Consider the following 24,749-nt stretch of genomic DNA (forward strand, 5'->3'; position numbering starts at 1 on the left):
AACAGGCCTGATAGAGTTCTCTTAATACATCTCAGAAAATTTCATTCTCATTCTTGAATTTTCTCTGAGTTTAATATCTTAAGAAGAAACTATCAAATTTAACTAAATGTCAAGGCTTTGGAGAAGCAACTATTTTCCCGTTAAGTTTACTATTTTCTACCTTAGTATGGAAATCATGCTTAATTCACGTTGGCTAACATCCCTCACTAACAATCCTCTTAATAATTATTATCATAACCATTCTTATTAAAGCAATTATTTGTTAGCTTGGTGTACAGCACTCTGTTCAGCACTTCAAATGCATTTGCTCATTTAATCTTCATAACAGTCCTGTGAGGAAGATACTATTATTACTATCATTTTATAGGAAAAGACACTCAAGCTTAGAGAGGTTAGGTAATGGGTAATTGTGGCCAGTCACACATTCAAAAGTGTCAAAGCCAGAATTCAAACTTACGTCTTTTTGACTTGAGTCATAGCTCTTAATCATTAACAAGATGAAAATGAAGACAAACAAGCACATCTATTAATAATCGTAATGTCAAGAAGACAAGAGTTAGTTCCCAAGAAGGCAAACCAAAGAAAAGAAAAAGCAGCAAACAACAACTCTCTCCCTTAATTTCTATAATATTTACAAATATGCCAAAGAATAATCATGAAGGAAATGAAAGATTCATATAGAGAATTGGAAAGATATTTTTGATATTATATAAAGGAGTTTATATTTTGGAAAATAGAAACCGTTTTTACTAAGATGAGAGATGAACACAATATTTCGTACACTACTGAATCTTGACGGTAAATAGACTTGCATTTAATATAACAAATATAAGTGTAGCAAAAGAAAAACAACTTTAACAGTGACATTTGATGTGCAAAGTAGATAGATTAACTAAAAAAGCGGAGAAAGAAAAAAATAAGCAATAAAGAATAATCCCAAGGTTGTAGAAAGAAAAATGAATAGGCATTCATAGTAAGAAATGATCTTTATGTCATACCCATTTACTGAATGTGCAAATAGTTTTAGAGCAGCCAATTCTCCAACAATTTAATCCACAGTTTCTTCTTTACCTGACCTTGGCAACAGTCATTATATTATTAATATAAATCAATATATTATATTAATGTATTATAAAGCATCTACTTTCAATATAAAGCACTAACCTTGGCAACAGTCATTATATCATTAAACTGTGTTTTCAGCTCCTCTTGAGCAGTGTCCTTGAAAGACTCATCCTCTGTCTTTTCGTAGAGCTCCCTGGACTTCACAATTAGACGGTGAAGGGCTCTCATGTGATCTTCTGCCTCAGACAGGATGGACTGGAGGTGGTCAAGTAGGGCAAACTTCTCTTTCAGACCTGGCTGCGGTTGTAAGGGATGTTCTACTTTTTGATCCACTGATTCCATCCACTGCTCCAACTGGTTTTTCCTCTCTACGTAGTCATTCCATTGGCTAATCACAGACTCTAAAGTGCTAGAATTAATGTCACATATTAACAAAAATGAATTATTTTGACATCTCTACTGAAAACCAATCGCAAAGTCGTGACATCCATGCCAATTGTTTTATTGAATGCTACTGGAAGTGATGACAATGTTGCTTTTGAGTGCAGGGAGAAACACTACTTCTCTGATCCATAAGATCCTTACCACAGGTCCTTTGAACAAAGTCAATCTATATTAAAACATGAAATAAGAAGTTGTGGTCATACATGCATCTGGAATTTGTCTTCCAAATGCTAACTATTCTAAATGAACAATATACATTTATATGTTATGTTGTTTAAAATCAGCATGTGAACATCAATGAAATTTTATTTCATATAGATCAGTTCTTAATTTTCTTGGAATTATCAATAGTTTATCTTATTAAAATCAGATGGTCATTATTTGTTGACTGGAATTCAAAATTCAAGGTATCCTTCCTGAGTAAATGATATATCATTAGGTTGATTTTCATTTGGGGACACACACACACACACACACAATATACAGTGCTTTTGTGTCGAATGTGTGAATGAATGCTCAAGTATTTATAAGAAAAATAGTCACAAATATAATAGCTTTCTACATAGTCAAACCAAACGCTCTCCAGACTGGCATTTAGGAAAAATCCCTCCATTATTAAGCATTACAAACTATTCTAAACTCATCTGCAGTGATTTCCCCAGCTCCCCCTGCATACAAGCCTATGAGTCTGAAATTAAAATCCTGTGGTAAATGAACTTCCAGCATTTGCTCAAACTGTTGCTTTTGCATCTTTGCATCCATTGATCCATTGGAACCTCATCATGCAGGCTTTACAGTCCTACCTGTTCCTCAAATAATTTTCTAAAAAGCACCCCCCCGCCTTTTTTTTTTTTTTTTGACAGGGTCTTACTCTGTCACCAAGGCTGTAGTGCTGTGGTGCAATCATATAGCTCATTGCAATCTCTGTGTCCTCCGATCAGGTGATCCTCCCACCTCAGCTTCCCGAGTAGCTGGGACTGCAAGTGTGTGCCACCACGCCTGGATAATTTTTATATTTTGTTTCTCTTTCTTTGAATTTTGACTGTGACTTCAGATAATTTTTGCATATTTTGTAGAGGCATAGTTTTGCCCTGTTGCCCAGAGTAGTTTCAAACTCCTAGGCTTAAGCAATCTGCCTACCTTGGCCTCCCAAAGTGCTGGGATTACAGGCATGAGCCAAGACTCTGCATTCTTCTACAACTCCACAATGTGTTTTGAAAATGGTTAGTAACATAGTCTGAGTCAGAGTATTCCAAAATACATCCTGTGCTGGTGTCTGAGCTTTTAGAGGGCAAAAACCTTTCTGTTTTATTTCATTATTTTAATGCAATAATTTGAACATTGCTGTCACTCAATATGTCACTGTCAAATTTAATTTCTTGCTGAAATAGTGGAGTCAAGGACCAGAGTCTGCTTCCTGCATGTAACATCTTATTCTAACATCTGAAAAATATCTACCCATATTCCTATGAAGTTTTAGGAAACTGGCCTAAGCTAAGCCTCTGGAAGCTTAGTTCACGCTCCAGCAGTCTATGATATAGAGTAAGACAACGATAGCATCTGATTTTTTTCTTTGCTGATAATTGTGAGTTATTACTAAGATGCAAAGTCCTGCTGACTTTGAGAGTCACTGCCTATGCTCCATATTAAATGAAAAAACAACAACAACAACAACAAAACCCTCCAAATTGTTAGTTGTAACCAGGGATTTTTGTTCACATTGCCGTGGATAACTATAGTGTTATTTTTGTTTTGCTTTGTAATGAACTTGAATTTTCTTTAAATATTTTTAAAATTTTATTGTAGGTTCAAAGGTACGTGTGCAGAGTTGCTGTATAGGTAAACTCATGTCTTGGGGATTTGCTGCCCAGATTTATTTCATTGCCCATGTACTAAGCCTAGCACATGACAGTTATTTTTGCTGCTCCTCTCCCTCCTCCCACCTTCCACCCTCAAGGAGGCACCAGTGTCTGTTATTCCCTTCTTTGTATGAACTTTAATCTTCTATTCATCTATTTTATTATGATCACATTGGGCACCCAGTGTGTCAATGATCTAGCAGGATATATAACCATCAGAATATGGCTCTTTTTTACTGTAATTCAGACTGACGGTCATTTGTCCAACAAATGAGCCAGATTATTTATGGATACTCTGAGAAGAGGGAGGTAGGGAGAAATCTCTCACTTATAATTACAACAACAACAAAAACACTACCTGGTATAACAATCAAGGGCTTCCCTACTTCCTCATCAACTTCTGGTACAGGTGATTTTCAACAGAGGCTCTACGGCTGGGCTGTATTCTGGATGGGCTGACTGTTGGTTGTGTGAGAATGTTCCACACTTTGTAGGATATGAGCTCTCTGTGCCTCAGTCACTAAATGCCAGGGATATTCCCTCGTCACTGTGACAATCAAAACCATCCTACACATTTCCTATAATGCAAATGGGCGTAGTATGACTTCTAGTTGAGGAATAGATTTACGACTAAGCTCAACAGCTGCCAATAGCTTAATTCTCCATATGTTCCTTAAGCTAAAATGTATTCAAGTTATTAAAGAACCATATATTCTTGCTTGGATGGCTTGAAAGGAGATGTTTTGCTGAGCCCATGTCACGTAAGATTCCAGAAGAGATAATAGGTACATTTAAATATTTAAAAAATGCAAGTAAGAACACAGAAACAAAGCAATAACAAGCAAAAACCAGTCATCGCCCTGTGGAAAACACAACTTAGACAAAGACAGGCATGCCTACAAGCTACAGTAAAATGCTTGGGAATTCCACCCCAGGAGACCTCAGTACTGCTCCATCATTTTACTAAGTCACTGCATTGGACTTAAACAAACACTAAAAATAGGTTCTGTACCTTTGAGCGTGGACGGAGGAGCTCATGATGTCAGCCCACACTTCTTTAAGGGTCTCTAACTGAGTCTGAATCACCCTCTGACCTTCTTTGTTGCTACTTCTCAAGGCCTGTTCCCCCTTGCCAATGGCCATATTCAACTTAACTTCCCCTTCACCTTTCATCAGGAGAATATCCTGGAAAGGAAGAAAGAATACTCATCAGTAGGCATGTAAAGACCTTCTTCTATTTTAAAAAATGGTAGTTTTCCATAAGAACTGAAGTAGGAATACTTTACTTACCTTAAAATGAAAACAACAAACTCTGGGCCCTATTGCAATATAATATTGACTTAAAATTAGGTATCTGGGAGTCTAGGAGTCAAAGATTAATTCCAATATAAATTCTTAGAAAACTTGGACCACTAGCCTAGAAAGTATAATTTTATTGACTTCAGTTTCAAAGAGTGAAAATACATTCTTTTGAAAATGAAGACACATCTGTCTAAAACCCAGCAGTCCCCTACATTAATTGGCTGGCTAATTTCTCTCTTTCAACGTCAGCTTCATTGGCTAGGTTGGTGATCTCCTCTGAGCTTTCAATATACCCTTGATGGCTTTAATCATGGCCCCTACATACGGACTGTATTGAAAGTAACAATTTACAGATTGGTGTCTTCCCCTAGACTGTGAACTCCTAGAAAATGGGTCCTAACTTTTATCTCTATATTCCCAGCAACTTGCAGAGTGCTTGGAGCAGAGTAGATATTCAGTAACGCTTGCTGAATATTTACTAAATCAAATTTAAAATTATTTAAAGCTATTAAAATAACATTTTTCCCCTTACAAAGGGGAAAAATGATGCCTCTGTATCCTTTTTTGCCCAATTTCTCCATTTTGCCCGCACAATCCTCATTTAGAGGCTTACAGAACAATTAGGACACAACACAAGCACTTGTGAATCTAATCAAATTAGCATTCAGCAGTTGTCAGCGTCTGGCTGGTGTCGCATGTACCTGTATTTGTGACAGCCGTTTCTCCAGGGTGTCTTTGCTCCCAAGAGTGCTCTCTGCACAGGCCAGTCTGTCCTGAATGGCCTTCATCCAGGACCACATGCTTTGCAGTGCTTCCTCCAGGGCTTCGTGCTCCTGAAGGGCCACCTGGCAGCTCCGGAGTTTCTCTTTGGTCATTCTAAGTAGGTTCTGGTGGCTTGTGAGGAGCTGGGAACACAGGCGGCCCTCCTGCCCAGCACCGTGGCCTTCTTCACTCAGAAGCTGCCCTCTCTGGGAAAGCTTATCAAGAGACTCTCTGAAAAAAAGAAAAAAAAGAAAAAAGAAAAAAAATTAATTCTGACATTCTGGAGTGCAGGGGAGTGACAAATGATTGTTGATATTGGAGCAGTAACCAGACACAGGCTCATAGCTGACATGCCTTTTAAATAAAGATGCTGGGAACTGACCTGGTTATTTCATTCTCTTATGATCTCTCCTAATGTTGTCAGTACCTATCGGGGGATAACATTCAGTCTGTGCTGTGCCTGCATCCAAATAGCAGTGGTGGAGCCTACTGTATTACTTACTGTATTTCCAGAAATTTAATTCAGAAAATGGTCCTAGCTGCCTCTTCAGGCTTCTCCGTAGCATCTCTGCATTCCTATTTAATGGTCAGATGATGAAAAGCTCCCTGAAATTCTCAAAACCCCTGCTGTCTTGTATCTACATGGAGATTCCTCCTTTATGAAAACCCTTCTGCTCAGCACTGTTGCATTCCTAGTTGCCTGTTCAAAGCTCGGCGCAGGCATCACATCCCCAGGAGCATCCACACCAATTCAGGGTGGGTGGGGAGTGTGGGACCTCTTTGTGCCCTCTGCTCCTTGTCTTGCTCTATCACCATGTATGCCGACTATCTCAATCCAAAAGCCTTTCACTTTCTAAAAGCTAGGGCCATTATATTCACCTTATGTTCCCAAGACCCAACACAATATTGTGCAGAGACTAAGTGGGGAAAAAAAATGTTCTTTCGAAAAGCTGTTGTAGGAGCACTTATGAGCTTTCTTGTTATATCTTGGGTATTGAGCTCATCTTAGTTTGGAGCCATGTTAATTAGATCAAGGGGAAAACGTAAGCACTATGTGGCTTGGTTGGTTTTATTCCCATTTTACAGAGTTCTGAATTCTTATCTGCACATTTACCAGGAAAAAGCCCAGGATATCAGAGGGTAGCATGGAATGTCTTAACATAAACTGTTGTGACTACTAGAAAAAGAACACAAAGCAAATCTCTCGTGGAAACTGAATGTTTCAAATTTTTTTGGAGTGGCTGTTATGCAAATATATCCTATGGGCCACCCTGAGATCTGCTAAGAGTTATACAACAAGACACCTACTCTGTAACAAACTTGCACATCCTGCACATGTACCCTGGAACTTATAAAATAAAATAAAATAAAACACCTACTCTAAAAGACATTTATTATACTTGTTATCTGTTTGGTGAGACAAGAAGGTGGCTTAAGCAATGATTTGAGTAAATAATAATTCAAGAAAAGAGATTTCCCTTCTTACTATGAGATAAATTGCTTAATGCATGATAAAAATTCAATGAGTCTTAAGCTGAGGTACTTTTATACAGGGCATTTCCTTAAAATATTTCAAGTAGTGAAATATTATGGTGAAAAGAAATCTAGAAGACTGGGAGGAGCAAGCAGCAAGCCAGTGAGAGAAGTCAGGTGGCCCCATGGAGAACCTGAATGAGCAGAACAGTGTGTTAGGATTGTCTGCAGAAGTGGCCAGGATGGAGAGAAAGAACCCAGAAACAAGCACACTAAGATCTCTTAGCATCTGGTCCTGGAATATCAGACTGAAACTGCAAGAAGGATTGCATGCTTATCAATGTGAAAAAGTTGCAATTATTAGAAAAACAATGAGGAACATAAAAGACCTTGAATTTGGTGTTGAAGTATATTTGGGCCACTTTCTCTAACGCAGTTTTGGTGTAATGATGGCAGGAGAAGCAGATACAGAGGAAGGTAACGAGCAGCCTGTAGAGAAGAAATAAAAGCTGAGACTATGGAAAACCATTTAAAACATCTGGAAGAAGGGAAGTAGGTCTGGGTGTGTTATATTGTATCTAGACATGAGTCAACATTTAAAAAGCAAAATTTAAGTGCAATGTAGTTTTCAGAAAGTTATATGGTTGCAATGATGCTATTATTCTATTAATTCAGCAAACATTTTCTATTTTCTGGCACTATACTAGATAATGAACAGAAATGATACAGATCTTAAGTCACTGATCTTGAGAAACTCATAGCTGGAAATTGGGGTTCATAGAGTAAATGAAGAGCTTACACTATAGTAACGGCTCATAGAGATGTTCCAATGTATTTCAGGGACAATTTATAGCAGTCATCAAACTAGCATACCAACAAGTAGTTATCAGCATGGGTTCTTTTGTGCATTTGTTTGTATGTTTGTTTTTCAAGACAAGGAATACTGGGCATGTTTGACTAAAAAGAAGACTCAGTGGAAACAGAAAATGACTATGATCTGAATTCTGGAATTTCTTTTTTATTTTTATTTTACTTTAAGTTCTGGGATACATGTGCAGAATGTGCAGGTTTGTTACATAGGTATACAAGTGCCATGGTGGTTTGCTGCACCCATCAACCTGTCATCTACATTAGGTATTTCTCTTAATGCTATCCTTCCCCTAACCCCCCATCCCCTGACAGGTCCTGTTGTGTGATGTTCCCCTCCCTGTGTCCATGTGCTCTCATTGTTTAACTCCCACTTATGAGTGAGAACATGCGGTGTTTGGTCTTCTGTTCCTGTATTAGTTTGCTGAGAATGATGATTTCCAGCTTCATCCATGTCTCTGCAAAGGACATGAAACTCATCCTTTTTATGGCTGCACAGTAGTCCATGGTGTATTTGTGCCACATTTTCTTTATCCAGTCTATCATCGATGGGCATTTGGGTTGGCTCCAAGTCTTTGCTATTGTGAACAGTGCTGCAGTAAACATACATGTGCATGTGTCTTTATAGTAGAATGATTTCTAATATGATTGTTTCTGACTTATTTGATAAAGTAGAGTGGGTGCTATCCTCTTCTGCTTCTTATGTAGATGCACTGGCTCTTTAAGAGGACAGGTAATGAGCCCAAGGAGCCAAAGCCAAGCTGCACTTCCCTGTGGAAAGTGTCCTATCTTCCAAAGGAGAGCAAGCAACTGAAAATGCCAGGGGTGGAGCACAAATTTGCGAGCAAAGCCCTCAGTGTGGTAGGGTCAAAAGCACAGATCAGGGAACTTTGCCTGGGAAAGGAGCCAGAAATGTTTTCTCAGTGGGAAGCAATGAAGAAATAAATACTGTAGTTGGGAACAGGAACCACAAAGAAAGTCAGACTTGACCATACCTTTTACTTTATTAAGATTACAAGGATGGGTGGGTGGGAAATGGAACTGGAAGCTGAAATGTGTGAATAACATATGGAAATTGACATATACAGTACTCTTTTTTTTTTTCTTTTTCCTTTTTTTTTTTTTTTTTTTGAGATGGAGTCTCACTCTGTCACCCAGGCTGGAGTGCAGTGGCATGATCTCGGCTCACTGCAACCTTTGCCTCCCAGATTCAAGCAATTCTCCTGCCTCAGCCTCCCGGGTAGCTGGAATTACAGGCGCCCTCCACCACGCCCAGCTAATTTTTGTATTTTTAGTAGAGACAGGGTTTCACCATGTTGGCCAGGCTGGTCTCGAACTTCTGACCTCAGGTGATCTGCCTGCCTCTGCCTCCCAAAGTGCTGGGATTATAGGTGTGAGCCACTGCACCTGGCAAGCACTCTTTTTTTTTTTTTTTTTTTTATCTTTACAGTCACTGTGAATTTGTGGTTTTCTTTCCTTCGTATCAGCTTCACATTATGTTAATTGATCCTCAAAATAACCTCAGAGAGGAAAATACAGTATTATTAACACAATGTTTAAAGGCTAAAATCAAGAGCGACAGGAGATAAGTGACCTGCCCGATTTCTTGAACAAACAGGAGGTGGATCTGGAATGCAGATGAGCTTCTTACTTCCATCCTGCACTCTCACCAGAATACTGCACTGCTGCAAAGAGTGCAGCATAGTCCTCTGTATTCCAGACATTCAAGGACAGCACAAACCACTACCCACAAACCAACTAACCAACCAATCAAAACCAAACCAAACAACCAACCAACTAGTCTAAAACATGGTAAGAGGTAAAGGACCTCTTCCATTTCTGGACCATACCTTGCAGCCAGCAGTTCTCCCAAAAACATTTCAACTTTATGAACTTCATTTTTCTTCTCAGGAATGTGCTGTTTACTCTCTCCCAAGTTTTCTGTATTGAACCTTTCTTCCATTTCATGGATCCATAAGTTCAGTTTTCTGTGCTGATCTTCAAAGCTAAGGGAAAGAAAATGCCTTAGAGAAATTCTTACATGCTTGTTATGATAAATTACTTTTAATAGCTGAGGTCACAATGTCTTTTAAATGGCAATCAAGACCTCATGAACGTTCAAGTGACAAAAACAAAACAAAACTTAACAACTAACCCACCCAAATTATCACTTATTTTAATAACAAAGTGAAAATCATGACAATTTCTTTTGAGATCCAAGCAGGAAAAGAATCATCTCACCTAGCTGAACTGATTTCATAGCTGGTAATTGCCAACAAGATCACATTCCCACGTCAATGAGCACTTAATTTTGTGTCTTACTACGAAGACCCCTGAATTGGGGCCAACGGATATGAATTGATTTCATAGCTGGTAATTGCCAACAAGATTACATTCCCATGTCAATGTGCACTTTAATTTTGTGACTTACTACAAAGACCCTTGAGTTGGGGCCAGTGAATAAGTAGGGCAGTGGAATCCCTGGGAAGAGAAGGGAAAGTGGCCCCTGTGTCTTTGTTTCTTAAGGGATTTTCAAATATATCTCAAGAGCTCTAAGTTTTGGAAACAATGTAAGCTCTCCAAGAAAGCTGGGCAAGAGTCAGGCAAATTATTCTGCCATCAGAAAGACAATTTGATTCTACTGACATCTTCTCTCACCCTAGTCATAGGTGGCTCTTTCTCCCCTTCTAATCGTATATTCACCATATATTACTTATTGGAATCTAGATCCACAGAATTCAATCATTGTTTTCTGCTATGACTCTATCCCAAATGAAGTGGATACAAGGAAAAACCTTGTATAATCTAAAAATTGAGGTGTCAGAGCTTTATATATTGGTGAACCAAATAAAAATTATATGCATTTATATAATTTTCAGTTACTAGTAAATATAGTTTATTTTCTCTATATTAAAAAAAGCCAAGTCATAAATTCAGAGTCCGAAAAATTGATTATTGCCCTAGTATCAACCTGTATTTATGATCAAAGCTTATTATAATTTAAACTCACAGTGTCAAACGTTATTTATTTATTCACATGACTCTTTTCTCTAAGCCTTTAAAAACACACTTGGTGTATGATGAAATCTATGTTGGTTAAACTAACCTACCTTCCAAGTTCTGAAGCACAGTCTTGAAGAGCCTGCTTATCTTTAAGGCATTGTTTCAGAAATGCTTGAAACTCTTCATTGGCCTTTGTGATTTGTTCCTGAATGCTACTGACAATTTGTTTAGATAAATGTGCATACAAAGTTTGTCCTTCTTGAGTCACCGCATCAAGTTTGCTCTGCCCATCACTGACTGAGTCCAAAATGTTCTGTTTCAGGAAATAAAGGTAACAGGTGCATGGGACTATGCATTACAATTGTGAGCTGAAGTAGTAAAGCAGGAGAAGAAAAACAGAGTCCAAAGGAAAACGGCTTAACAAGGCTGGAGTAAAAATGATGCATACAATTGGGCACAACCAAGGCTCCTCATTGAGAATGGTGTCAGCCAGCCACTGGAACCACTGAGGACAAAGTGTAAACAAGGCTGAGCTGGAACCGAGGACGTTCTCACCAAGGTCTTGTTCTCAGTCTCTCCCCATTCTCACTGTCCCAACATGGTCCAGGTCCACCATCTCTCAGGGTTCATGTGAGATCCTCTACCTGGTTAGCTGCCTCCAGCCCCTCCCCTGATCCACCCTGCATGCAAAATCCTCAGGCCCTTTCTTTTCCTGGTCTGTATCTCTTTCTTGGAAAATCTATGCTTGGACAGGGCTTTGACAAAGCAAAAGAATTCCAGAGTCCAGGGCTAGCCCTGCCTCTCCCCAGAGCTCTAGAGTGGTATGTCACCCATTAATCAGGCATTTCCTTGTGGCGTTTGCTACACCTCAAGCTTAAAAGGAGACAATTCTACATCTGAATTCTCCACACCTCCTGCAAAACCAGCTTCCTTTACTATAATGATCTTTCTATCGTTAACTTGTAATCTAATGAATTATCAACATCATTTTTATCATTTTTATCCCCCATTAGGCCACAAAACCCTCATGGTTCTCATTAGCTTTTAAAAATGATTTATTTTGGCCGGGCATGGTGGCTCATGTTTGTAACTAGCACTTTGAGAGGCCGAGGCAGGTGGATCACCTGAGGTCAGGAGTTTGAGACCAGCCTGGCCTACGTGGTGAAACCTCATCTCTACTGAAAATACAAAAATTAGCTGGGCATGGTGGCACACACCTGTAATCCCAGCTACTTGGGAGGCTGAGGCAAGAGAATCACTTGAACCCAGGAGGTGGAGGTTGCAGTAAGCTGAAATCATGCCACTGCACTCCACCCTGGGTGACAGAGCAAGACTCCATCTCAAAAAAAAAAAAAAAGAAAAAGGTTTCTTTTTATAATACTTAACATAGTGCTTTACTCGGATTAGCTGCTTGACAAGCTTGGCCAAAACCTAACTTGAGCCTATTCTTCTGTAAATCATTTCTTAACTCTACTTTACCATGGCCTTCTCCTTCCTAAGCTCATACATTTTCAGTCAGTAAAACCTATAAAACCTGTAATATCTATTATTTTAGTTTGAATATCTCCTATCTCTAACTATAGACCATAAATTACTAAAAAACACAAACCATGTCTTCTTCTTTTTAAAACTCCTCCACAATAGTCATATAATACAGATACAGTTATTATACTCTTATTGTTATGAAAATTAAAACTAGGTTTAGTTTAGAATGAATTTCAAAGAATTGTCAATAGGCTAAAAAAAGAGAGGAAAGAGATCTGGAAATTCTGTAGCCCCAACTTGTTTCTCAACATACTTATCATGTTATCTATTTCCTTCTGACTCAATCAGCCTAATTCTGTTAGGGATGAGGAAAAGATTGGCTCAGATAAGATTTGGGAAATGAGATAACTTAGGTCTGCCTGCAGGCACTTGAGTACATTTTTGGGAAGAAGAAAAAGGATGTCAGCTTCTATACCTGAAGATCATGGAGCTTTGCTTCTAGAACTTTGCTGTCACCCGTGCGATCTGATGATTCTTTTGCTGCTGACTTTGCTCCCAAAAACCATTCTTGGAATTCCTGCATAGACTCTTTTGAAAGAAAAAATAAATAAATAAAAATAAAAAATCAGAAGCAAATCCAAAACACTGAATGGGCTCCCAGGATTACCACAATGAATTATTTCTGGCCTTTAGCTCATCTCCTCTTGCCTTACAAAATATTCCACAAAGAAAATAATAATATATAAAGTAATACAGTATGCTCTACAGCCATGCATGTTCATGGTAGAATTGAGAAGTTATCTCAGAGGAAAGACTAAAAAGAAATGTATGTTCCTGGAATGTCTAATATCCTGTTGTGTTTTCTCTTTGGGTCAAGAAAAATAATTAATTGCCTGAATACGTAAAAAGTGCAAGGAGAGAAATGCTCCAGGGACATTAAAGCCATTTTGATGGCACAGGAAGGAACCATCTCCTCTTTTGGGGAGTCATGGTGGATCCACGTCAGGCACAGCTGTGTGGAAAGCAGAGGCAGCGCCACAGGATGGGCAATTTCCTGGACCCTATGGCTGCCCCTGTTTCATGGCTTCTACCAACATCTAAGTTTATTGTGTCACTTCATCATAGCATAAAAAATTTCAGCAGTTGTTTGGACAGTGGCTGCTGGCCACTTGAGCAGTGGAAGTAATTTTCCACACACATGAGCTATATATAGAAAATGCAGATGAAATTCAGAATCATCAAGATGGTGAACTCTTGCTTTCTTGGGAAAAAGAGGAAAAACAAAGAAAAAATTGTGTATAGGGTGAGAGCCTCCAGCACAGCACTTCTATTGCTCAAATCGCAAAGCACAAACAAATTTGAAATGACACCCTGGAAAGTTTCCTCAAACTTTTGCTGGCAGTTTCTAGGCAGCATTTGGTTTGGATTCTTTCTCGGAAACAAACTACTCATGCTAAGGCCCCTCAGAACTCACCACTGAAGTGTTTTTCCAGAGATTCCTGCAGGCTGGCCTGGGTTTTGGAGCACAGCTGGCTCACGGCTTCATGTTTCTTAATCAGACCAGTCATTGCACGGCCCAGGCTCTCCAACTCAGCTGAGTGGTACTTGCGGCACAAGCTATTGAGATTTTCTTGGGTGGAGCTGATGTTGCTTTGTTTACTTTGAAGTTCTTTTTGTATATCCTACAGAATAAAAGTATATTATGAAGGATATTCATAACTTGAGAGAAATACTCCATTTACTTCACTATGGTACTGTTTTACAATCTGAAATTGACATTGTTGAATCCACTCCATGTAGTATACATTTTGGTGCAAGTTTTTGAGTACTTGTACTAGATCTGTACTGATACTTTCAGAATTTTGCCCAGTTCTCCTTGGGAACAAACAGCTGTTGGGAAGTAGTTAGGAGGTGAGGTATAATTTAGCATTTCAAGCAAACTGAATAGGTCCTTATAGATTCCAGTCCATGATCTTGGGTTTAGTCAGTTGATTAGAGACCATTGCAGTTCACATTCTTCAATGAGACACTTGAACTTTGTTTCAGAGTCACGTGCTCACCAAAAGCACCAGTAGTTAATTAAAAAAAAAAAAAAAAGGAAAAAAGACCTCAGTTTCTAGTACAGCAAGGAAATATGCTAAAAGAGAACAAATTGCATTTGTTGAAAAGTCAACTCAATGCTTGTCCTTTACAGATAGCTAATTAGGAATGTTATCTATTAATATGGATAGAAAACATGAAAATGGGCCAGGTGTGGTGGCTCACACCTGTAATCCCAACACTTTGGGAGGCTGAGGCCAGTGGATCATTTGAGGGCAGGAGTTTGAGACCAGCCTGGCCAACATGATGAAACCCCATCTCTACTAAAAATACAAAACTTAGCTGGGCATGGTGGTGGGTGCCTGTAGTTCCAACTATTGGGGAGACTGTGGTAGAAGAATCACTTGAACCTGGGAGGGGAGGTTGCAGTGAGCCCAGATTGTGCCACTGCACTCCAGCCTGGGTGACAGAGCGAGACTCCATCTCAAAAAATAAAAATAAAAAAATAGAAAACATGGAAATAGAATGTTTTCTCAACTTCTTCTTTTTCAAAAAATATACATTCTGTGGATGAAAGAAGTCACAGTGACCAATAAATATAATTAAGTGATGAAAAACTATTGGATACTCAAGTTTGAAAATTTGCGGAAGTCAAATAGTTCTTCCACAGGCTCCACCCTTTTATAAAAAAGAAAAAAAACTTTGAACAAGCATAGACTCTGAGCAGGCGCTACAGCAACACATGCTTTCTGTTTTCAAGGTATTCATTTTTGATTTCTGAACACCTGCACTCAGTTTTTCACGTGTTGCTTACTTTGCTGTGTTCAATGTCATAAATAAGTTGGTCTGGTGTTCATATGGGTAACTGAGAGCAGAGGTTATATTTTTTATTATAGTCACCACAAAACAGAACTACGATCACCATTCGAATGGAAGCACTTAATGATAGTTTATTACCTACCTTGACTTTTTTCAGTGCTTCACAAGTCTCAGTTTGGGCACAGTTCATCAACGATTCTTCCACTTTTGTGAACCATGTTGTTATGTCATTAATAAACTTCTCCACTTGTGTACTTTGAGCCGTGAAATCCTTCAGGGTTCCTTTTGCTACTTCAGTTGTTTCTTTGGCATGCTCCAGTTTCTGCCTTAAGTCTGCTTCTATAAACTAAATATCAAGCAAGATTTCATCAATATCTCTGAAGACCAGAAGAATACTCATTCAGTAGAAATTCTGTTCACGTGCAGCTTAATTGTCAAAGCCACACAAGTCTCATCATGGAAGCCAGCTCCAATGTTAATATGCCTTTCCAAGAAGGAAAATCAGTGGACACAGTTGCCAAACACACGAAGTGACGGGCAAATAGAAAGAGGAAGGATTGTGTTCACACTGGGTGGGAGAGTGGCAGCTCTAACTGAGGTTCCAGGGAAGATGTGAGAGGGCATTCTGAAAGTAGAGCTAGACCTACCCAGAATTCCCAGGTGGTGACCAAAAATCTGCTCTTGATTCTCCCTGGAAATACCCATTGTCTGCTCAGATGTAACACTATCTGGGGCAAATATCACTGTAGGATTTTATCATAAAACAATTTTATTTTTGTCCCCACTGTTGCTTTAAAATATTGAGTGGGGATAGTTATTCTCTTTTCCCTGGATGATATAGCTGAGGGGGGTCGACTTCTACGGCCCCCTAGTTAGTCAAAGGACATATAGTCACTATACATTGAAAAACAATCTCAATTCCACAATTCAAACATCCTGGCCTATTTGGTAATGAAAACTTTCAACTTAACGTAAATTGAAGGCTTTTATTCTTACCCCCACCTCAGATCTGCTGGGAGCAGGAGACCAACAGTGTGGAAGGGAGTAAATATCTTTCTTTCTCTTCCTTCGTTTTATTTCTATTCTGCCACCCTGTGTAAGGCTTCTTTCTCCTATAGGCTTGGACTGGCAGGAGGCGGGTGAGGCGTTCTGACTCACTGGATGGGCATCTGTGCCCTCTAGGCCAGGCAAGGTTTAGCATTCATTCCTCCTCCCATAGGCCTTGGTCTTGTGTTTTTCTGACTTTTTTCATGCTTGGACTTCCCAGTGAAGTTCCCTTGACACGACAGTGCGCTGTTCTTTGGCTCTTTACTTTCTCATTCCTCCGCCTGGAGGCCTTTCTTTAACTTCTCATTGCTAAGGTCTGTTTATCCTCCAGATAGCCTTCTTAGGCCACCTATAATATCCTCATATGGTGGTCTCTTCCTTTCGTTTCCTCTCCTGGTTCATATTTGGGCCAGAGTGACCTCTGGCATTTACCTCCAACTAACTTTGAGGTGCAGGACCCCACAAGCCATCATTTATCCTTTGGCAAATATAGCAGCAGTTAGCCAGCCTGTCTGTCACTTTTAGGATTCTTGGGGGGATAGAGATCAGACTCCCATGCCTGCCAAATGCAGGGGACAAATATCCTGTTCTCCAGGTGGCACTGCCGGAACCCTTCTGCCTTGAGGTAAGGTAAGCCACCCCCTCACCTCTTCCTTGAGTATACATAGGGGTGCGTGTATGTGCACACGTGTGTGTGTGTGTGAGACAGAGAGAGACAGAGAGAGAGAGAAACAGAGAGAGAGAGAAACAGAGACAGAGAGAGAGAGAGAAAGGAAGAAAGAGAAGACTAGAGTACACCAATAACTCTCTGAAGATCCTGCTCAACTCCTGCTCAACTCTGCAAAAGTCCAACTGTTAACCATTGATATCCCCAACACAGGCAGCATGCATAAGGACTCTTTATCTCTTTTGTATATGGATAGCACCTCCTTTGTGTCTTCTTACTTCACACAAAACTTCTAGCATTCCTGTGCATGTATATCATCCCTAATGGCACTATTGAACAAGCAGTCTCAGGTCAGAGCAAAAGCATAACTGATCAACTAGATTGATTGCTTGGCCCAAAGCAGCAAATCAAAGAGAAAGCACAAGAAGAAGAAAGGAAATGTAGAGAAAATCAACAGAAGCAGCAACACATATGGAAGCTAAAGGGATGCAGCAGAAACCTGAGCCTGGAGCCAGTGGGGCTGCCAGCCAAAAGAGACCCACCATGCTGGATGCTTCCAGGGCTTGGGCACTGAAGTAGCGCAGGTGTTCTGACCAGTGCTGATCTACCCTGGCCTGCTTCATGGTTCTCGTGGATTTGTGCCATCTGAAGGGCCGTGAAGGGAGGTTTATAGTGGTGATCCCTCTAAACCCAGTTATTCAGTAACAGCATTAGGAAAATATCAATAAGAACATCAACATTCATAAGAAGGGTTTCTAGGCTGGGCGCAGTGGCTCACACCTGTAATCCCAGCACTTTGGGAGGCCGAGGCAGGCAGATTGCATGAGCTCAGGAGTACAAGACCAGCCTTGGCAACATGGCAAAACCTCCTGTCTACAAAAAATTTAAAAAATTAGCCTGCCATGGTGGCACGTGCCTGTAGTCTCAGCTACCAGGGAGGCTGAGGTGGGAGGATTGCTTGAGCTTGGGAGGCAGAGGTTGCAGTAAGCCGAGATTGCACCACTGCACTCCACCCTGGGTGACAGAATGAGACTCTGTCTCAATAAACAAACAAACAACCAACATCAAAAACACCAAAAGAAGAGGGGGTTCTGTTCCTGTCTAGACATGAAATGGTCCATGAGGCAACTTGGCTGAAATGCTTCCGAAATTCAGTAGGCAAAAAAAGAACTACCCTTATTATAATATTCGAGTTGGAAATATGCTATTAATACTGGCCAAAGGAATGTGAAAATATATTAATATTTTGACTCCCATGTCTGATACAATCCACATGTTTCCTTGGAATTATGGTGATGATGATAACATCAAGGACATATAAAGGAGATATACATATATATGATATATATATATGAGATACATATATATGATATATATATATGAGATACATATATAGATGTATATGAGATACATATATCAGATATAGATATATATGAGATATATATATCAGATATAGATATATATGAGATATATATATCAGATATAGATATATATGAGATATAGATATATGAGATATATATATATATATATACACACACACACACACACAGAGACAGAGAAAGTCTAGTATATGGTAGTAATTACAAAATGGATGGAAGTCTAGTAGTTATTACAAAATGCTTACCTGAAGGTCTGGCGGTGTTTCTAGATTTTTAGTTAATTCTTTCAGATCATTAACTTTGGAATGCAGTTCTTCCAATCTCAATGCTTTGTTTTTAACTTCAGACTGCCAAAAGGGAAGAAACATAACTAATCAAAAACACTGACATGCTATATTTGGCATTTAATAATTTCAAGAAGAGCTAACTTTGTCGAAATACCCCAACTTTAAGCCAGTGTAAAAAAAAATCTGTTTCATTTTTCTGAGGGCTGTTATGATGTACAAATGTGGAAAATGTTACAATTAATGTTCACTGGGAATGTGAAGGAGTGTGCAGAACTTTGTTTTTCTCCACTCCTTTGTATTAGGAAAAAAAACCTCCTGGAAAAAAATTAAACACTGACCCAAAGTCTTGAGTCAGTGGGGATTTTCAATAGGTTAACTGTCATTTATTCATTAACTTTAATATTACTGGTTACTATGGCAGCATGAAACTCTTGAAGAAGCATTTCAAAGCAAGTACACATCAGGAGTGCCTAATTATTATAGACTATGTGTAATATGAATGAATTGTTTCAAATAAAAATTTAAAGGATATTAAAGCAGAAACAGATTCATTATGAAATTGATACATAACATTTTGCCTTTTTTTGCACCAACAGTAACATAAAGAAGAGGAAAGAAGATCAAAGAATTGTGAAACAAATGAGATGCTTGTAAACTTCATTAGTTATTTGAAACCACAAAGGGGCATTTAATAAACTATTCCTCTCAAAAATGGTATTTTGGTGCTTTGGGGACACTAGCAAACCTCCTGATGCCTTCAATTCAGAAAGGAATTTCCTTACTGGAAGACGTCAGGCCCTCTGGCTTTCTCCAGAAGCTGGCCGGGCAACTGAGGAATCTCCCTACTTATCTACACTCACTATACTGCAGCAGGAATGGCCCTGTGGGCACTGGGCTGAGTCTGATTCACTAATTTTATTAGCTAGTGTGTCACACGGACAGTGGGTAACATAAAGAACCCATCTCTGTGACTAACTGAACCTGGTCATATCTAATGTGGCACGGAAGCATATTGAATCATTGGATTTCTGAGGTCAATAGTAGTTGATTACTTTAACAAGTCCCTCTCAACCTCCCACAAAGAGCCCTGATTTGTAGCATTTACCACCATGGTAAGCTACAACATGACGTCACAGCACATGGAGTTGAAGACATACACAGCAGTACATTGTTCTAAATTATTTCAACCATGATACAATAGATGTCAATAACTCAAAGGCCTACGTAACAGTAGTGATATGTAGAAGAATAATGGAAAGTGATATGTTTTTAGTTGTCATTACCTTTGTATTCAATGGAACTTATTTTGTAAATTTATTTACAATTTAAGTTTTAATAATGGTTGTTTTTAACAGTGGCTCCCAAAATTCCTGAACATTTAACAATTGACTTTTGCAAGCTGGTATAAGCTGGATCCAGCACAGGTCACTTTGGAGCTGTAATGTTAGTTTAGCACCAGAGATAACAGCTGAGGACACTGCGGTATCCATCACCCCTGCCTGTACTTTTAGTCTGGATAATTTTTTTCTCCTTCTGATTGCCCTCAGAGATTGGAATTAGATAATAAAACATTTAGAATGTTCTTTGGATCAGAGACAAATAAGTTAGGTAATACAATTCATTCATGTATATTTTTCTGGACCAAAGTCACTATCTCCTTACTCTATTTCTCTTTACCCTACTCCACTTTTATCATAGCCCGATTACTACTTGATATTTTATATATAATATATATTGTAATATAAATAATGCAAATCCCACGAGGGTAGGACTTTCTGTTTTTCCATTATATTTTCAATGTCTAAAACAGTGCCTGACATATCTTAGGTGCTCATTAAAAATTTGAAGAATGATTAACAAATGATTGCAAGAAATAGGAATAAAAAGGTTTAAAGTGAATTGGTGACTAGAACTTTAAAAGGTCAGGGACTCTTTGTGGAAGCCTGTGACCCTCCAATCTCCAATTGTCTTCCATTTTTGAAAAGGAAGTGGAAGAACCCACTACCTGGCATAATAAGAGCACATGGTAAGGACTCAGTGAGCAGTTTGGGATTTTTTTGAATAAGGAAAAATAGGTACTAAACACTACTAAATTACAAACACTTCCAATTTGGTTTTGAAGTAGAAGGATGCCATATCCCCTGAAGAATGGGAACAATTAACTTTTACTTTTCTACTAACGATTTAAAGAGCCCTAAATAAGCATAGATAAAAATGCATATCAGGTTATGCATAACAGGTTCAAATGCATAACCTGTTCAAATTAAATAGCAAAAGATAGTTAAGAGTTCTCTAATGCTCTTCTATGTCTCTAAAAAGAAGAATAAGGTCTGGAACAGCGGCTCACACCTGTAATCACAGCACTTCAGGAGGCTGAGGTGGGCAGATCACCTGAGGTCAAGAGTTCAAGACCAGCCTGACCAACATGGTGAAATCCCATCTCTACTAAAAATGTAAAAATTAGCCAGGCCTGGTGGTGCATGCCTGTAATCCCAGCTACTCGGGAGGCTGAGGCAGGAGAATCGCTTGAACCCAGGAGGTGGAGGTAGCAGTGAGCCGAGATCTGGAGCACCACTGTACTCCAGTCTGGGTGACAGAGCAAAACTTTGCCTAGAATAATAATAATATAATAATAAAATAAAATAAAAAATAAAAGTTAAAAGAAGAATAAACTTTTAAGAAAGACTTTGTTTTTTTCATATTCTGGTCAACAATATGCCACCAGCTCCCATATGTCAACACAGTCAATTTACCTCAAATTCTTTAAGCAGTTCTTCAGCTCTGAGGCGGTTATCCAGGTTGCTGATGTTTTCTGCCATCTGTGGAACGCAGTTGTTTGACCATCCCTCAATCTCATCTCTACTTGACAGTACATCATCCCAAATGGACAGGCTTACTCTCAGCCTATCCATGTTTTCTTCAAGTTTCTCTGATACCTAGGCGAGAAACAGAAGCCGTGGCATTCATAGTCAGAGGCGTAAGATGATCATCCCCCAACCAAAGTACCAATGCTTCTTTTATCAGAAAAGTATATTCTGACTGACAGTTTCACAAAAATTATTGTAATCTAATAAGTGCACCCAACTCATGTAAATGCTAACCAATCCATAGATTGCTTTTGTCATTAGGAGAGTTGTTTGAATTTCTGAGACACTGCATTTTCATTTGTAAATTGGGATACTAATAACAAGTCCATTGGAATCTACTATAACTCACTATAAGGTTGAATTCTACAGGACAAATGTCCATCAAGAACAGTGTTGTATTTATTTTTGAAAGTATTAACAATAAGCATTTTTATTTGTAATGCTGAGGTATAATTAGCATTAATTAGATTCAAACATATTTATAACATAATGCATATGAAAGCAACCAATTTTGCACATTAAAATAAAATAGTATTGCTTATCACTCTTCCTATAATGATATGCACTAAAATCCCAAAAGCTATAAATAAAACAAAAATAGCATGCTAAAAAAAATAAAAGAATGTTCTTTTTTTTTTTTTTTTGAGGTGGAATCTCACTCTGTTTCCCAGGCCGGAGCGCAGTGGTGTGATCTCAGCTCACTGCAACCTCCGCCTCCCGGGTTCCAGCAATTCTCCCACCTCAGCCTCCACAGTAGCTAGGATTACAGGCGCTCGCCACCACGCCCGGCTAATTTTTTGTATTTTTAGTAGAGATGGGGTTTCACCATGTTAGCCAGGCTGGTCTCGAACTCCTGACCTGAAGTGATCTGCCCACCTCGGTCTCCCAAAGTGCTGCGATTACAGGTGTGAGCCACCACGCCTAGCCAAAGAATATTCTTTTAAAAGTGGAAGCATGTAGGGTTTTCTGCAGTCCCCAAATTATTTTATTATATTACACAAATATCAAAGTCTAACTGGTAAATTTAGCTTAAGTAGGGGAACCACTGTACATCTGAAACTAGATTTTGATAGAAGGAGGGCAACAGGATCACTGAATTTTTTAGCTGGAAGGTAATGTAAAATATTTATGGCTTGATATCTAGATTTCCAGAAAAATCAAGTGACTTGTTCTGTGGTCACGTAGCTAGTAAGTGACAGAACAAGAACTAAAACCGAAAGATGTAAATTATAAGTGCAATGTTTTCCAATGCAAAATTATAGCCTTATTACTTAAAATTATTACATGTTATGGTTTAATATTCCATAGAATGTTTATAAATTCTTCTTTTTTATCTATAATTTCATAGTTTGGGAAAGAAAAACATTCAGAGTTATAACTTGTTATGACTGAGGCTATCAAGTGAAATTCCCAAAAGTCTGAGAATAAGTTTTTACAAAGCAGATACATATTTTATTATTTCTAAACTTTATGTGAGCACGGTTTTTCCTCAGACTCTCATTTTGCATTTAGTACTAAATGTTAAAAGTAAAATTCGGCTGGGTGCGGTGGCTCACACATGTAATCCCAGCACTTTGGGAGGCCAAGGCAGGCAGATCTCCTGAGGTCAGAAGTTCGAGACCAGCCTGACGAACATGGAGAAACCCCGTCTCTATTAAAAACAAAAAATTAGCTGGGCATGGTGGCGCATGCCTGTAATCCCAGCTACTCTCAGGGGCTGAGGCAGGAGAATCGCTTGAACCCGGAAGGCAGAGGTTGCGGTGAGCTGAGATTGTGCCATTGCACTCCAGCCTGGGCAACAAGAGTGAAACTCCGTCTCCAAAAAAAAAAAAAAAAAAAAGTGAAATTCACATCCTTGAATAACGCTTTGCCCAAAAATTTGATTGGGGAATGTGAATATTTAAATAGTTCACAGAATCCCAGGTGATTATCTTACATCCAGCCATTTGTCCACGGTGCTCTCCATGTCTGTTTTCACCAAGCTGAAATCACTACTGTGAATTTTTTTCAGCTCAGATAACAAGTGTTTTCCTTTGCTGGTAAAGTTATCCAAGTCTTTCTGTTTGTAATTCATTTTGTTCTTGGCAGTTTCATGCTGTGGATAAATGATTTCTTAATTAATAAAATAGTGATAAGTCATGAGTTTAAAACCATTTGCCTCTAAGAAATTTCATTCATAATTGACCTTATGCAGAAATTAGTGATAGTGATATTAATTAACTATATGAATATATATAACACCATTTTCTTGAATTGCTAGAATCCTAGAATGTCAGCATTCCTAGGGGAAAAAAAGTTGAGCTCATTAGCATGAATTACCCACATCTAAGTATACTGATAAGAATAGTGCAGATTACTGCTTTATGAATAAAAACCAGATCTACTAAAGCAGAATACCAACATAAACACATTTTGAATTTTACCTTGGAAAAAGCCCATTTAAGATCCTCCTGATCTTTTATGGTAGTTCTGGTTACAATCACACCGCTGGCATTTTCTAAGACTTTAGATACAGCTGATTTCAGGTTCTGATATTCTCTCATTAAGTCAATAAGTCCACAGCACTGACCCTGACTGTAATGATTAAAGAAAATATATTATTTGGTGTCATGTATCAGGAAAAGGGAAAGTTCCCTACAATTGGACTTGATGTTTCACTACGTAAAGGTATTAATACTCATAGACAGATTCCTACATACTGTCCTCAAACTAGTGCTGCTGGTTAATCCTACTTACTCCAATGTCTAAAATATTCTCCGTGAATGAGGTATGCACGCAACCACTGAAACAAAATCTATGAACTCAATCACCATTGAAACAAAATCTATGAACTCAATGACAAAGAAGCAATATATGTTCTTGCCAACTCAAACTTACATAGACGAGTCACCCAAATATATATATTTTTAATTTGTCTTTTTCCATGGTGTTTTAATTATTTCGTAATGGCATATGTCGTGGGAAGGAAAACAACAATAAAACAAAACATAGCCCAAAACTAACAAATAAAAAGATTACTCAGTAATTAAAATATATATCAGATTTTCTCTTCCGTCTCAATGTAATAAATTCTCATTGGATATGACTACCCTGAAGACTGTCAAAAGGAGAAGATAGCTGTTGTTTATAAAAATAAGGTAGTCTGCAATCATATCACCCTGAATGCACTTTCTCTCATTTGATCTTGTGAAGGTAAGCAGGGTCCAGTCTGGTTAGTACTTGGATGGGAGACCCTCTGGGAATATTGGAAGCTGTAGACTTTTTTTTTTTAAACAAACACACACACACACACACACACACAAACAAAAAACGGCTGGGCGCCATGGATCATGCCTGTAATCTTAGCACTTTGCGAGGCCAAGGCAGGCTGATCACTTGAGGCC

The 24,749-nt window shown here is 38.7% G+C and overlaps 1 protein-coding gene across 23 annotated transcripts in view; it reads right to left on the bottom strand.

Annotated features, from left to right (window-relative positions):
- SYNE1 (spectrin repeat containing nuclear envelope protein 1) overlaps nt 1-24,749 on the bottom strand; it is a 522,579-nt gene that overhangs the window by 267,626 nt on the left and 230,204 nt on the right. For 22 of the 23 annotated variants that reach the window (XM_055390873.2, XM_019029254.4, XM_055390870.2 and 19 more), the window contains 12 exons: nt 23,790-23,940; nt 23,303-23,461; nt 21,253-21,435; nt 18,458-18,559; nt 15,262-15,465; nt 13,735-13,942; nt 12,736-12,848; nt 10,883-11,088; nt 9,623-9,778; nt 5,372-5,663; nt 4,381-4,553; nt 1,165-1,474 (listed from right to left, as the gene is read on the bottom strand). In XM_055390873.2, the coding sequence (XP_055246848.1) occupies nt 1,165-1,474; nt 4,381-4,553; nt 5,372-5,663; nt 9,623-9,778; nt 10,883-11,088; nt 12,736-12,848; nt 13,735-13,942; nt 15,262-15,465; nt 18,458-18,559; nt 21,253-21,435; nt 23,303-23,461; nt 23,790-23,940 (2,257 nt within the window). Of the gene's footprint in view, nt 1-1,076; nt 1,091-1,164; nt 1,475-4,380; nt 4,554-5,371; nt 5,664-9,622; nt 9,779-10,882; nt 11,089-12,735; nt 12,849-13,734; nt 13,943-15,261; nt 15,466-18,457; nt 18,560-21,252; nt 21,436-23,302; nt 23,462-23,789; nt 23,941-24,749 lie in introns of those variants that run through there. The other variant, XM_055390886.1, reaches the window with a different exon arrangement.

Source organism: Gorilla gorilla, chromosome 5 (assembly GCF_029281585.2).
Source record: "Gorilla gorilla gorilla isolate KB3781 chromosome 5, NHGRI_mGorGor1-v2.1_pri, whole genome shotgun sequence".
NCBI lineage: Eukaryota > Metazoa > Chordata > Mammalia > Primates > Hominidae > Gorilla > Gorilla gorilla.